Source organism: Lynx canadensis, chromosome C1 (assembly GCF_007474595.2).
Source record: "Lynx canadensis isolate LIC74 chromosome C1, mLynCan4.pri.v2, whole genome shotgun sequence".
Taxonomy (NCBI): domain Eukaryota; kingdom Metazoa; phylum Chordata; class Mammalia; order Carnivora; family Felidae; genus Lynx; species Lynx canadensis.
Genome location: NC_044310.1, coordinates 27,090,671 through 27,103,707, shown reverse-complemented (window position 1 = coordinate 27,103,707; position 13,037 = coordinate 27,090,671). Strand labels below are relative to the sequence as shown.

At 41.8% G+C, this 13,037-nt stretch overlaps 1 protein-coding gene and 1 pseudogene across 1 annotated transcript in view; both read left to right on the top strand.

Moving 5' to 3' along the window:
* The window catches only part of CLSPN (claspin), a 28,381-nt gene extending 19,686 nt beyond the window's left edge, over window positions 1–8,695 (top strand). Inside the window, exons 15-24 of the mRNA XM_032594258.1 lie at window positions 146–257; window positions 1,865–1,949; window positions 2,157–2,257; window positions 4,990–5,154; window positions 5,259–5,380; window positions 5,624–5,751; window positions 6,068–6,170; window positions 6,887–6,969; window positions 7,233–7,394; window positions 7,703–8,695. Of these exons, the coding sequence (XP_032450149.1) occupies window positions 146–257; window positions 1,865–1,949; window positions 2,157–2,257; window positions 4,990–5,154; window positions 5,259–5,380; window positions 5,624–5,751; window positions 6,068–6,170; window positions 6,887–6,969; window positions 7,233–7,394; window positions 7,703–7,813 (1,172 nt within the window). The 3' untranslated portion in view covers window positions 7,814–8,695. The remainder of the gene's footprint in view (window positions 1–145; window positions 258–1,864; window positions 1,950–2,156; window positions 2,258–4,989; window positions 5,155–5,258; window positions 5,381–5,623; window positions 5,752–6,067; window positions 6,171–6,886; window positions 6,970–7,232; window positions 7,395–7,702) is intronic.
* Window positions 327–991, top strand: LOC115521307 (annotated as a pseudogene).
* Window positions 8,696–13,037: the final 4,342 nt, after the last annotated feature.

Sequence of the window (13,037 nt, the reverse complement as noted above, 5' to 3'; positions counted from 1 at the left end):
GGATTTGTTGAATGAATGGATGGTGAGCTCTTTTTGGCAAGCTTACCTTATAACTGTATTGAGCTGGCATGTCTTTAGATGGCTGGGGAAAGAGGATAAAGCTGTTATTTCTTGGTGACAAATCTTTTTCATTGTTGTGATATAGATGCGTCTACTCTGGCTCCATCAGAGTTAAATAAGCAAGAAAAGGAGAACAGTTTGGGTGATCCCATGGAAGAAGCCCTTGCTCTTTGCTCAGGCTCTTTCCCCACAGACAGGTGAGTCTCAGTGATTGGAGGGAACTTCAGAAGGCCCAGTCGTCTGGTAAAATCCTGGGGTCCACAGTAATGAGTCATCTTAGGAGCTTCATATCCTGTCCGAGAGTCTTGCAGTGTGTTTGAGTCTTGTTTGCAAAGTAAGGAAATTACAGTACTTTCATTTAGTTGGTGGAGAACAGGGTTAAAAAAGGCAAGCATAGAAACCTAAAGGTAAAGCTGGGAGGCAGACAGTGTAGACCACCGGGTGCTGCCTATTCTTCCAGCTCTGATCTGCTGTTGTAATGGGTCTAATGAGGCCTATGTCTGCCTTCTCCTTGAGCAGGCCAGTGATCCCATCTACACAGTCATCCTACAGCAGCTCCCCACTCCAGGTTGCCCAGTGGGAGTTCCAGACCAGTGTTGTTTCCTGGGACATTGACACAGTAGCCAAGTTTATTGGTGCTGGGGCTGCCACAGTTAGTGTGGCTGGCTCAGGGGCTGGCACCAGAACGGCATTTGGCAGTTTGATCATTGGCTATGCCAGGAACCCATCTCTGAAGCAGCAGCTCTTCTATGCCATTCTGGGCTTTGGTGTGTCTGAGGGCATGGGGTTCTTCTGTCTGATAGTCGCTTTCCTCATCCTCTTCGCCATGTGAGGGTCCATGGGGGTCACCTACCTGTCCCTGCTGCTTTGACTTCAGGCCCTGCCTGGTGCTAAAAGTGTGCTAAGCTTTACCATTAAACAAAACATTTCTCTTTAAAAAAAAAAAAAAAAAAGACAAGAATAAGCACATGAAAGTGTTCAACACTGATAATTAGGGAAATGCAAATCAAAACCACAATAAGATACTACCTCACATGCATTAGATGGCTACTGTTAAAAAAAAAACACCAACCACAAAATAAGAAGTATTTGTGAGGATATGGAGATATTGGAGCCCTTACCCACTGCTGGTAGGAATATAAAATGTTGAAGCTGTTATGGAAATCAGAATGGCATTTCCTCAAAAAACTAAAAACAGAATATGATCCAGCAATTCCAAGTATATTCACAAAAGAAGTGAAAATCGGGTCTCAAGTATTTGTACACCCATGTTCACAGTAGCATTATTCATAATAGTAAAAAAATGGAGATATCCCAAATGGACAAACAAAATGTGGTGGACACACACAGGAATATTATTCAACCTTAAAAAGGAAGGAAATTCTGACACATGGGGCAACATGGATAAATCCTGAGGATATTATGGTAATTGAAATAAGCCAGTCCCCAAAATACAAATATTGTAGGATTCCACTTACATGAGGTACTTAGAGTTGTCAAATTCATAGAGGCAGGAAGTAGAAGGGTTGGATGCCAGTTGGTGAGGGGAGGGAAGAGTGGAGAATTGTTGATTAAAGGGCATAGAGTTTCAGTTTTGAAAGATGAAAGGAGTTTTGGATGTTGGTTGGACAACAATGGGATTATGTTGTATGTTTTATTACAATTAAATTTGGCAAAGTATCTTATTTCCTATTTCTTAAAGAGATTGTTGGTGCTAATAAAATATTTTCAGTTCCTAAGTTGGCTGACTTCTTATTGTTTGGTTCCAACATCTTATTTATTAATTTCTTGATTTGCATTTTAGGGAAGAAGAAGAAGAAGAAGGGGAAGAGGAAGAATTTGGAGACTTTCGGCTTGTCCCAAATGATAATGAGTTTGATAGCGATGAGGTGAGTTTGAAGGGTACAAAGTAATCATAACTGAACTCCATGTATTGCTGCTGTTTTTTTTTTCTAGTCTGAGTTCTTGAGAATTCTGTTGGTCATGTTAGCAGAAGCAGTTTCCTAGAATGAGACATTTGGGCAGAAATTTATAAATCCTGTTTTAGTTGAGGTTATTCTGTTTAACTTTGTGTGTGATACTCTATGATTTTTCAGGATGAACGCAGTAACTCTGATAATGAACATCTGGCACTGGAAGACCATGAAGATGATGATGAAGAGCTCCTAAAACAGTCTGAGAAGTTGAAAAGGCAAATGTAGGTGTTCTGTCCATTCCTTCCATTGCTAGAGAAAGTTCTAACAGTTAAATTGTAGCTTGCCACTGTTTTACCTATGTTTGCTTGGTTGTATTGCTTTTAGGCATTAACACAGATTAAATAAAACCCATTCATGTGATATCACTTGAGTATTCAGAGATGGTTATGTACTCCTTAGTGATTTCTATACTAAATATCTCTAGTTCCTACTGCTATTTCTCACATGACATTGCTTCTAGACTCCTCATGTACTGGGTATTCTCTTTATCCTCAGGTGTGGTCTGACTACTGCTGTATGTAGTGCTACAACCACATCCCTTGTTCTGGATGCATACTGCTTGTAAAGTAACCAGGGATTGTAAGAGCTGAGTCACGGTAGATCCTGAGGATCTAGTAGACAGCTAAAATTCCTGGGTCTTTTTTTTCCTCTGAATTACTGTCATTTCAGGTTTTCCTCATTCTAGTCTTGGGTAAATGGGTTCCCTGTTTATTTTTTTTAATGTTTTGCTGTTCTGATCATGAAAGTAAACCATTTATTTTATTTAAAAGAATACAAAAAGATATAAATAAAAAGTCATCTGTGTTTACCATCCAGAATATTTAATGAAAGTGTTGATGGTAGTTATTGCTTTGTAGCCATTTTTATGCATATATTTTCATATAGTTGATATCTGCAATTTTTTTATGTATAATTTTTCATCTTTTTTCCCCACTTAGGATAAACATAAGCATTTTCCCATGATGTTAAAAGTTTTATAAAGACCATTTTAATAGGTAATCAGTATTGTATTGTATGTGGATGACTTTTGGAATTCACATACAGGATATCATATTGATCCCTACTAGATTTAATTATTGTTTCTAGCCCATCATTCCATTCTATTAAGGTCAGTTTGGGGTTCTAATTTCTCACCTGTCAAGTTAACTATCTCATACAGCTTTGGGTCATCTATAGATTTTTCTACAGCAGTGGTTCTTTTTTTTTTTTTTTTAATGTTTATTTTTGAGAGAGAGAGAGAGGCAGAGTGTGAGTGGGGGAGGAGCAAAAAGAGAGGGAGACACAGAATTCGAAGCAGGCTCTAGGCTCTGAGCTGTTCACAGAGTCTGACGCGGGGCTTGAACTCATGAACCACGAGATCATGACCTGAGCCAAAGGTTAGTCAGATGCTTAACTAACTGAGCCACCCAGGCACCCCTAAATTTTTTTATGTTTATTATTTTTGAGAGAGAGAGAGAAAGAGAGAGAGACAGAGTGTAAGCGGGGGAGGGGCAGAGAGAGAAGGAGACACAGAATAGGAAGCAGGCTCGAGCCCAATGTGGGGCTTGAACTCACGAACCGGAAGATCATGACCTGAGCTGAGGTTGGACACTTAACTGACTGAGCCACCCAGGTGCCCCTAAGGTGGTTGTTCTTAAACCTTATTTAACTGTAGAGTCCTTTGTTCAAATGAAATCTTAGAAAGACAGCTAAAAGTTGAACAGCTCAAAGTGGGTAGATGGGAAGATTGGGGAACTTAGTGTCTGGTAGCCCTTGAAGGAATTCCCTAGGAAGCCTAGGATTTAGAGAAATTCAGCTTAAAAAAAAATAACATAAGTCTTTAATAAAAATCAGCCTTCAGGGCGCTTGGGTGGTTCAGTCAGTTAAGTGTCCGACTCTTGACTTTGGCCTGGGTCATCATCTCATAGTTCGAGAGTTTGAGCCCTGCATCAGGCTCTGTGCTGACAGCGTGGAGCCTGCTTGGGATTCTCTTTCTCTCTCTCCCTCTCTCTCTCTCTCTCTCTCTGCCCCTCTCCTGCTTGCTCTCTATCGCTCTTAAAATAAATAAAAATAAACTTAAAAAAATTAACCTTCAGAAAGCCATCAAACTTCTGACACTCATGACTGTAGATGGCAGTACTTTGAACCCAAAGTGAAAGCAGATTTGTTCTCAATGGGAACTGAAGTCACAAAAACTTACTAGTAGTGGCTTTGCTTACCAGTAACTCTGAGCCTCAGTCATGTCTCTAACTCGGGGGTCAAGATGTGGTAGCTGTAAGAGATCCCAGTCTATTACCTTTCTATTCCATACCATCTCTAGACTGTCTCCTAACACTGGTGAGCTTAAATACAGAACAGAATGATCCAAACTTTCCAGCAGTTATGTTTCAAATGTATAGAGGAGATTGGGAGTTCTGGCTTTAAAGAACCTGATTGAATCCAGGCTCTGCTGCCTCCTAGCTATGTGACTTTGGGTAATTTATTTACTCTCTGAATCTCAATTCATTCAACGCAAATTAAAGGAAATAAAAGTGCTCCCTCCTGAGATAATGCTATGACGTTTGTAAAGCACAGTTATTGGCACACAGTATATATTAAATGATAGACTTTAAGTATTATCAAAATGTATTATTATAAATTTAAGCTTATTATTAGAAGTGGCTCTGTGTTCTGCTTTTCTCATTACATCCATAATCTGTGTATGTATTCATTGTTGCATTTTCTTAAATTTTTTTTAATGTTTATTTTTTTGAGAGGGAGAGACAGAGTATGAGCAGGGGAGGGGCAGAGAGAGAGGGAAACACAGAATATGAAGCAGGTTCCAGGCTCTGAGCTGTCAGCACAGAGCCTGACGTGGGGCTCGAACTCACGAACCATGAGATCATGACCTGAGCAGAAGTTGGACACTAAACTGACTGAACCACCCAGGCGCCCCTCATTATTGCATTTTCTAATCTTTGAAATTATTTTCTAGGAGATTGAAGAAATACCTGGAGGACGAGGCAGAAGTGTCAGGGAGTGATGTGGGAAGTGAAGATGAGTATGATGGGGAAGATATTGATGAATATGAACAGGAAGAAATTGATGAAGTACTTCCTTCTGATGAGGAGCTGCAGAATCAAATCAAGAAAATACACATGTCAGTATCCCAACAGGTCCTTCTGAGTAATGGGATGTTTCTTAAGTCAGGCCCTACGATCAGCCAGAGTGGTCCTGGTTTTGTACACTATATTTTTCCTGCAGGAAAACGATGTTGGATGATGATAAGCGACAGCTACGTTTATACCAGGAGAGGTACCTTGCTGATGGGGATCTGCACAGTGATGGTCCTGGACGAATGAGGAAATTCCGATGGAAAAACATAGGTATCTTGGATGTTGCTGTTAGAAATAAATGGTACAATGTACATGTTTGTCCAGTTTAAGACTGTGAGTGGAAATCAAAACTGTAGCAGTCTATTGTGGAGGACCTGGCTAGAACTTACTTTCTATTAGTGAATGGGACGAGCTTGTATTGGTATATGGTAAATGATGAGTTCATTTGTGTCTGTCTGGCACCTTATCCTATGGGGATTGCAGAATGCTGATAGCCTTAACTGTTTGCTTTAGATGATGCTTCCCAGATGGACTTGTTCCACAGAGACTCTGATGATGATCAGATTGAAGAGCAGCTTGATGAGACAGAAGCCCATTGGAGGAAGGAAAGAATTGAAAGAGAGCAGTGGCTTCGAGACCAGGTAGGAAGTCTGCAGGAAAGTCGCCTATTCTGACTCTATAAGGAGGAAAAGACCCACTCACCTCGCTTGTCAGGATAGTTTTGAAATCTTGGGCAACTAACTTATTGCTGTCCCTTTTAATACTTGAATTTTCTTTTATGCTTTGAGAAGATTACCATGGGCAGTTCAATTCATGTTTGTTTGTCCAATATCAGTTTTTTGTCTAAATCAACAAAGGTTGCAAAAAGGAAAACAAATGATATCCCAGGTCCAGGCTATACTAAATATTTCTGGAAGTGGTAGACTTCTTTTATTGTTGTCTGATTTTTATTTTCAGGCACAGCAGGGGAAAATTGCAGCTGAAGAAGAAGAAATTGGGGAAGACAGTCAGTTTATGATGCTAGCCAAGAAAGTTACAGCCAAAGCACTACAGAAAAATGGTGAGCTCTTGGTCCTCCTCTGTGTCCAGCCCCCTGGATTGTTTGTGTTGGAGCCTTGGAAGTGACTCCAACCTTTAGGGGCTGTTGCAGCTCAGGCATGGGCCTTTGTCCAATACTGTCTTAAAGAGGCACCTCAGAGATGGGAAAGACAGTGTTCTTGGATCTTAGACTATTTGACAGTGGACATTGTACTTCTGAGTACATGTAGTTGGTTTTACTTTATCTTCTAAGGCAGCTCAGAGTAGGAATTCTGGCTTTTTTTTATTAATTTTTTTTTTTAATGTTTATTTATTTTTGAGAGAGAGAGACAGAGTGCGAGCAAGAGAGGGGCAGAGAGGGAAACACAGAATCCAAAGCAGGCTCCAGGCTCTGAGCTGTCAGCACAGAGCCTGATGCGGGGCTTGAACTCCTGAATGGTGAGATCATGACCTGAACCAAAGTCAGACACTTAACTGACTGAGCCACCCAGGCGCCCTCAGAGCTGAGGCTTTTAAAGACTATTCCGTACTTTTGTCACTCTTGTTTTTTCTTATTACTGTTAATGATTTGTCGATATCCAACTTGGTTGTCTGTTTTCTTGGAGCCACTTAATATAGTTTAAAGTCACCATTATAAAATAATCAGAGTTCCGAAGCTTTAGTTTAGTTACAGGTTTCTTAGCTTGTTTAATTTACCTAGCTTTGCCCAGAACAAGCCTCTCTGTCTTTTCTTTTCAGCCAATCGCACTGTGGTTATTCAAGAACCAAAGTCTTTACTCAGAAATCCTTTTGAAGCCATCAGGCCAGAAAGTGCTCACCAGGTTGGTTGGGGACTTTGTTAACCTGATGTCATAATCTGCAAGTTTATATAGGTCCCGGTCAGGCTAAGGGAATACTCTATCGTCAAGGGGCGGGAGGTGGCTCCAGGAAATGAAAGTAGATGTCAAAGGAGTTTGCTGTTCCTTTTCTCCTTGGTGGGGTAGGAATATGTCCCCTCAAGACCTGGGGGAGGCAGGGAAGGACTGACTTCTCATTCTTTCCTTGACACTTGGGATTTGATGCCAAACGACTCTTCTCTCTTCAGCTGAAGACAGGCTCACTGCTAAACCAGCCCAAAGCCGTGCTTCAGAAACTGGCTGCCCTCTCTGACCTCAACCCCAGTGCGCCCCGAAATTTAAGAAACTTTGTCTTCCACACACTTTCTCCTGTTAAGGCTGAGGCAGCGAAGGAATCATCTAAGCCTCAGGTAGGGAATTTGAGGACTTGTTTGGTGGCTCTCCACAGCAAGATTTATTTATTTATTTTTAAATAGAAAATATAGATATTTCTGACTTAAAGGCTTATGCTGCAGGGTTAATCTTGCCCTCCCCATAAGGTACAAGAGGACTGCTACCCCCAGTAGGTAATCAGCTTTGAAACTTTCCTGGAAAGTTTATATTTCTTCCTTTTTTTCTAAACATCCATGATTTAACTATGAGTTCCTAAAGAGCTAATTGAAGGTAAGTACTTGTATGAGGGTCTTGAGCTGATCCTGATTCTTTCTCTACTCTCTAGGTAAGGAGAAGGGGTCCATCTTTAATGACATCCCCTTCACCTAAGCGCCTCAAAACAGATGATAGTACTTCAGGATTGAAGCAAAGCATCTTCAGATACTTGGAAAGCTAATACCATCAGGGTTGATGGCACCTATGTTGAGACTGCTTGAGAAGTTTCTGGCATTGAAGGTTGGAATCGATGTTCATGTGGATGATCCCTGCCCCCCTTCCTTCATAATCAGTGCATTAAGATTATGGACAGAGATTCCAGTTCTTTCCACTGCATGGCTCTGGACATCTTTTTCCTTTCTTAGTATTATTTCCTGGGTTAGCCACTAATCTTAATTCTGCAGTGTTTACAACAATAACTCATGGGTACTTGGGTGAAGGCTCACTTCCTCCATTATATATTTGACATTTTGTCCTAGCAGCCTCCTGGGTTGATAGGGGTGGTTAAAGGAGGTTAGGTGTGAAAGGTGTGGTTAGAGGAGGAGAAGGAGAAGAAAAAATGTGTCATTACAGAAAAAAACAGAAAACAGTGAATGTTGACACCAGAATGAATCCTTCACACACTAAGACGTGTACCACGGTGACCTGGACTCTGTGAAAGAGAGCCTTTTTAGAGGACCTGGGAACTAATAGATGGGCCTTTATATTTGTCTTGCCCCTTCTGTTTTCCTGCATGCATCTTCCCTAGGCAGCCTCAACTTGTCAATTAACATTTGCTTCCCTTATAATAAGGACTCAGTTGGTCCCCAGTCAGAAAGATCTTGGCCCTAATTTTCTGGACTACAAGGATAAAGATAAAGGGTTACACCCAGTGTCTGTCCACATTACATATCTGATGGGGAGTGCAGAGCTCTCTCCTGGGACTAAATTCTCAACGTGCAACAATGTTGCTCAAGGACCTCCCTTCTCATCGTGACACACACAAAAATATAACTATTATTTATCACATTCAGCTGGGTTTATTACATTACCCTGACCAGAGGACACTTTAATCTGTCATTACTTATTTTTTTTTTTTTTCAACGTTTATTTATTTTTGGGACAGAGAGAGACAGAGCATGAACGGGGGAGGGGCAGAGAGAGAGGGAGACACAGAATCGGAAACAGGCTCCAGGCTCTGAGCCATCAGCCCAGAGCCTGACGCGGGGCTCGAACTCACGGACCGCGAGATCGTGACCTGGCTGAAGTCGGACGCTTAACCGACTGCGCCACCCAGGCGCCCTGTCATTACTTATTTAGAAAGAAGACCACTATGGAGTTTATAATCAAAATATTGTTGAACGTAATTCCCCCCACTCCCAATTTTCCCTGAAAAATCATGAGGCTCTTAGAACTTTAGGCAGATCTTTTCCCCCCTTAGAACTGAGTGTCACTGCTGCTTTGGAAAAACGTTCCATGTGAATACTGTGGTTTCAGTGACAGGAGCTGGACTTGAGAAATTGGATGAATTGTGCCAGTTTTTTATTGGCAAATGGGAAACACCAATTTAATTGCTGGAATTAGGGTATAGGTTTTCTACAATTGTTTTTAATACACAAGATGCTGACTTTGAGAGAATTTGTATATTTGTAATCTTTTAATGGGGAAAATGTATATAAAGATGTTTTAATATGTATGTAGTGTTTCAATAAATCTCAATGCCTGAAGGCAGGGTTTGCCATCCAGATTGGGTGCTCATTCTTAGGTCAGTCCCTGTGTAATATCGAGGAGCATTGTTTTCAGGCTGCCTCCCTCCCAGGGAAGCCCTCTGGGTCTAGAGAGAGAGGCTGGGCAGTTGTCCCTCCGTGACCTCTCAGCTTAATTGATCATATTCACTCCCAAAATGGTTTGGGTTCAGTACAGGTAAAGAGACTTTACATACATGGTACCTGTTGTTAATAGCCTTCTGATTGGCAGCTGTGGGTCCAAAATGAGAGTTAATGCCCCTCCCTTTGAGCCTTTTTTTTTTTTTAATTTTTTTTTTTCAACGTTTTTTATTTATTTTTGGGACAGAGAGAGACAGAGCATGAACGGGGGAGGGGCAGAGAGAGAGGGAGACACAGAATCGGAAACAGGCTCCAGGCTCTGAGCCATCAGCCCAGAGCCCGACGCGGGGCTCGAACTCACGGACCGCGAGATCGTGACCTGGCTGAAGTCGGACGCGTAACCGACTGCGCCACCCAGGCGCCCCCCTTTTTTTTTTTTTTTTTAAGAGAGAGCGAACACATGAGTCGGGGAGAGGGGCGGAAGGAGGGAGAGAGAATCTCAAGGAGGCTCCATGCTCAGTGCAGAGCCTGACATAGGGCTTGATCCCACGACTCTGGGATCATGACCTGAGCCAAAATCAAGAGTTAAGATGCTCAACCACTCAACTGACTGAGCCACCCAGGCGCACCCCTTTGAGCTCTTTAAACAGTGCCCAAGACAGGTAGCCTTTGCCTTGCAAAAGAACTGGGAAGGAGGGCTGGGTATTTCTCCCCTCTTGCTTTCTCATATCCTTTTTTGGGGAGGAGAGATGAAGAGGGTTGGAATTGATTGACCACTGAGGATAAGAAAAGCAGTGCACAAGAAATCTAACGTATGGTTTCTGTTCTAGGCTCTGGAAAGAAAGCACTCTTTGGAGAAAGAAAAGTTGAGTCTTAATCACTAGGTGACTTTTTCCCATGCCAGTATAGTTGTTTAAGGCAAACTAAGTCTTGACCTTGCTAACAAGATTGGAGCAGAGAGTTGCAACCTGACCCATATGCTTGTGCCCAAAACATTGAGCCATCAGCTTCAGCTATGTTCTAATGAAACCCCAGGGCCTGCTGTTATAGCTCCTGCTAGCACTCAGCTCAACTAGCTTGGAAATGGCATACCTGGAGGGGTGAGAGCCCATGCGTCTGTGAGATAGATATGCTCAATGTCAGCCCTTTTGCCTCCTAGTTCTACACCATGGGGTAGGGACACATGGCATTTACTTCACGTAAACAGGTCTTTGATCTCACTAATTCAGTCTACAGTTGCACAAACCATTCTAGGGCCTCTTCCATAAAGCATCAGGTTCTGTTCACCAAAGCACCATAGGGACAAGCTGCTCAGCTCCCTGTGCAATCCCCTCATCTCAACTGCTCCATAAACTGTACCCTTTGAGAATTTCTAATGGTTCAAACTGGACATTTTTGGTCTTTGTCTCCTGTACTTGTTTAATAACTCATGGGGCTTCCCGTCTTCAGACTTGTTTACCTAAGGATAGGGGAGAGTATTTCTGGGAAGAGTGTCATGCTATCTGATTATATCATATTTGAGATGGTATTCTGCCTTCTGCCTTGCATTCTTTTTTTGTTTTTTTTAGTGTAGATTTTATTTTTAAATAATTTTTACACCCAACGTAGAGTTCGAACGTACAACCCCGAGATCAAGAGGCACATGCTCTACCAACTGAGCCAGCCAGATGCCCCTCTACTCATTCCTTGACACATGGCCTGGAATGTAGTGTTGCCTGGTAAAGGTTGAATGAATACTAATACCACACCTTTCAGAGCCTCCATTTATATGTATAAAATGAGAATAGTAATTCATGCCTGTCTCAGAGTTGCTGTGAGGCTTAAGTTGGAAAATATGTGAACGTATTATGCCAAGTGCTACTCTGCAAGCATAAATATGAAATTCCCGTTGTCACAATCATAATGTTTGTAGACAACTCGTTAAAAGGCCCATTGTCTCATAAGCATCTCAAATGTGTGATCTTAAAAAGCATCTTAAAAATGTGATCTGGGGCGCCGGGGTGGCGCAGTCAGTTAAGCGTCCGACTTCAGCCAGGTCACGATCTCGCGGTCCGTGAGTTCGAGCCCCGCGTCGGGCTCTGGGCTGATGGCTCAGAGCCTGGAGCCTGTTTCCGATTCTGTGTCTACCTCTCTCTCTGCCCCTCCCCCGTTCATGCTCTGTCTCTCTCTGTCCCAAAAATAAATAAAACGTTGAAAAAAAAAATTAAAAAAAAAAATGTGATCTTCCTTGGGGTGCCTGGCTGGCTCAGTCAATGGAGTATGCAACTTTTGATCTTGGGATTGTGAGTTTGAGCTCCACATTGGGCCCAGAGCTTACTTTAAGGGGGAAAAATGTGATCTTCCTTCCTTCTAAAAATCTGCTCTTACTCCAGCATTCCTCATTCAGTAAAAGGTACTTCATAAACCCAGTCACTCAGGCTAGAAACCTAAAAGGCATTCTTTTTTTTTATTAAGTTATAAAAATTCTATTTCATTTTATCATTCCTTCAAATCTGAGTTGAAAAGATTTTCTTTTTAGTTGTTGTTATTGACATATAACATATTAGTTTTAGATATACATTATAATGATTTGATATTTGTGTATATTGTGAAATGATCACCATAGTAAGTCTAGTTAACATCTATGACCACACAGTTACAAATTTTTTTTCTTGTGATAAGAACTTCTATGATCTACTCTCTTGGAAACTTTGAAGTATGCAATACCATATCATTAACTATAATCACCATGCTGAATATTACATGTCCGTGACTTATTTAATTTATAAGGCCGTTCTTTTTTTTTTTTTTTTTTTAATGTTTGTTTATTTTGAGAGAGAGAGGGCATGTGTGAGAGCTAGGGAGGGGCAGAGAGAGAATCTCAAGCAGGTTCCGCCCTGGGATCATGACCTGCGCCAAAATCAAAAGTTGGACACTTAACTGACTGAGCCACCCAGGTAGCCCCCCCACACACACACCCTTTCTTAAGATTTTATTTTTAGGGGCGCCTGGGTGGCCTATTTGGTTAAGCATCTGACTTCGGCTCAGGTCATCATCTCGCGATTCATGAATTGGAGCCTTGCATTGGGCTCTGTGCTGACAGCTCAGAGCCTGGAGCCTGCTTCAGATTCTGTGTCTCCCTCTCTCTCTGCCCCTCCCCCTTTCACGCTCTGTCTCTGTGTCTCAAAAATAAATAAACATAAAAAAATTTTTTTTTTAAGATTTTATTTTTAAATAATCTCTACATCCAATGTGGAATTTGAACTTATAACCCCAAGATCAGGAGTCACGTGTTCCACCAACTGAGCCAGACGGGCACCCCTATAAGGGCATTCTTGATATCTCCTTCCTTCCAAAACCAACTCCTGTTATTTCTACTTCCAAATTGCACCTTGAATCACCTCTCTTCCGGCTTTGTAGCCAATGCCCTATTCCAAGTTTCCATAATTCTTGCCAGGGTACTGTGGTAGCCTCCTGATCTCTCTCCTAGTTTTGCTCCCCTTCCACTCAATCTGTGCACAGCAGCCAGAGGGTAACCTTAGTATAAACATAAATTGGAGGATGCCATGTCCTCATTTAAAATCTTTCGATGTCTTCCGTTGCATTCGGAATGAAGTTCAA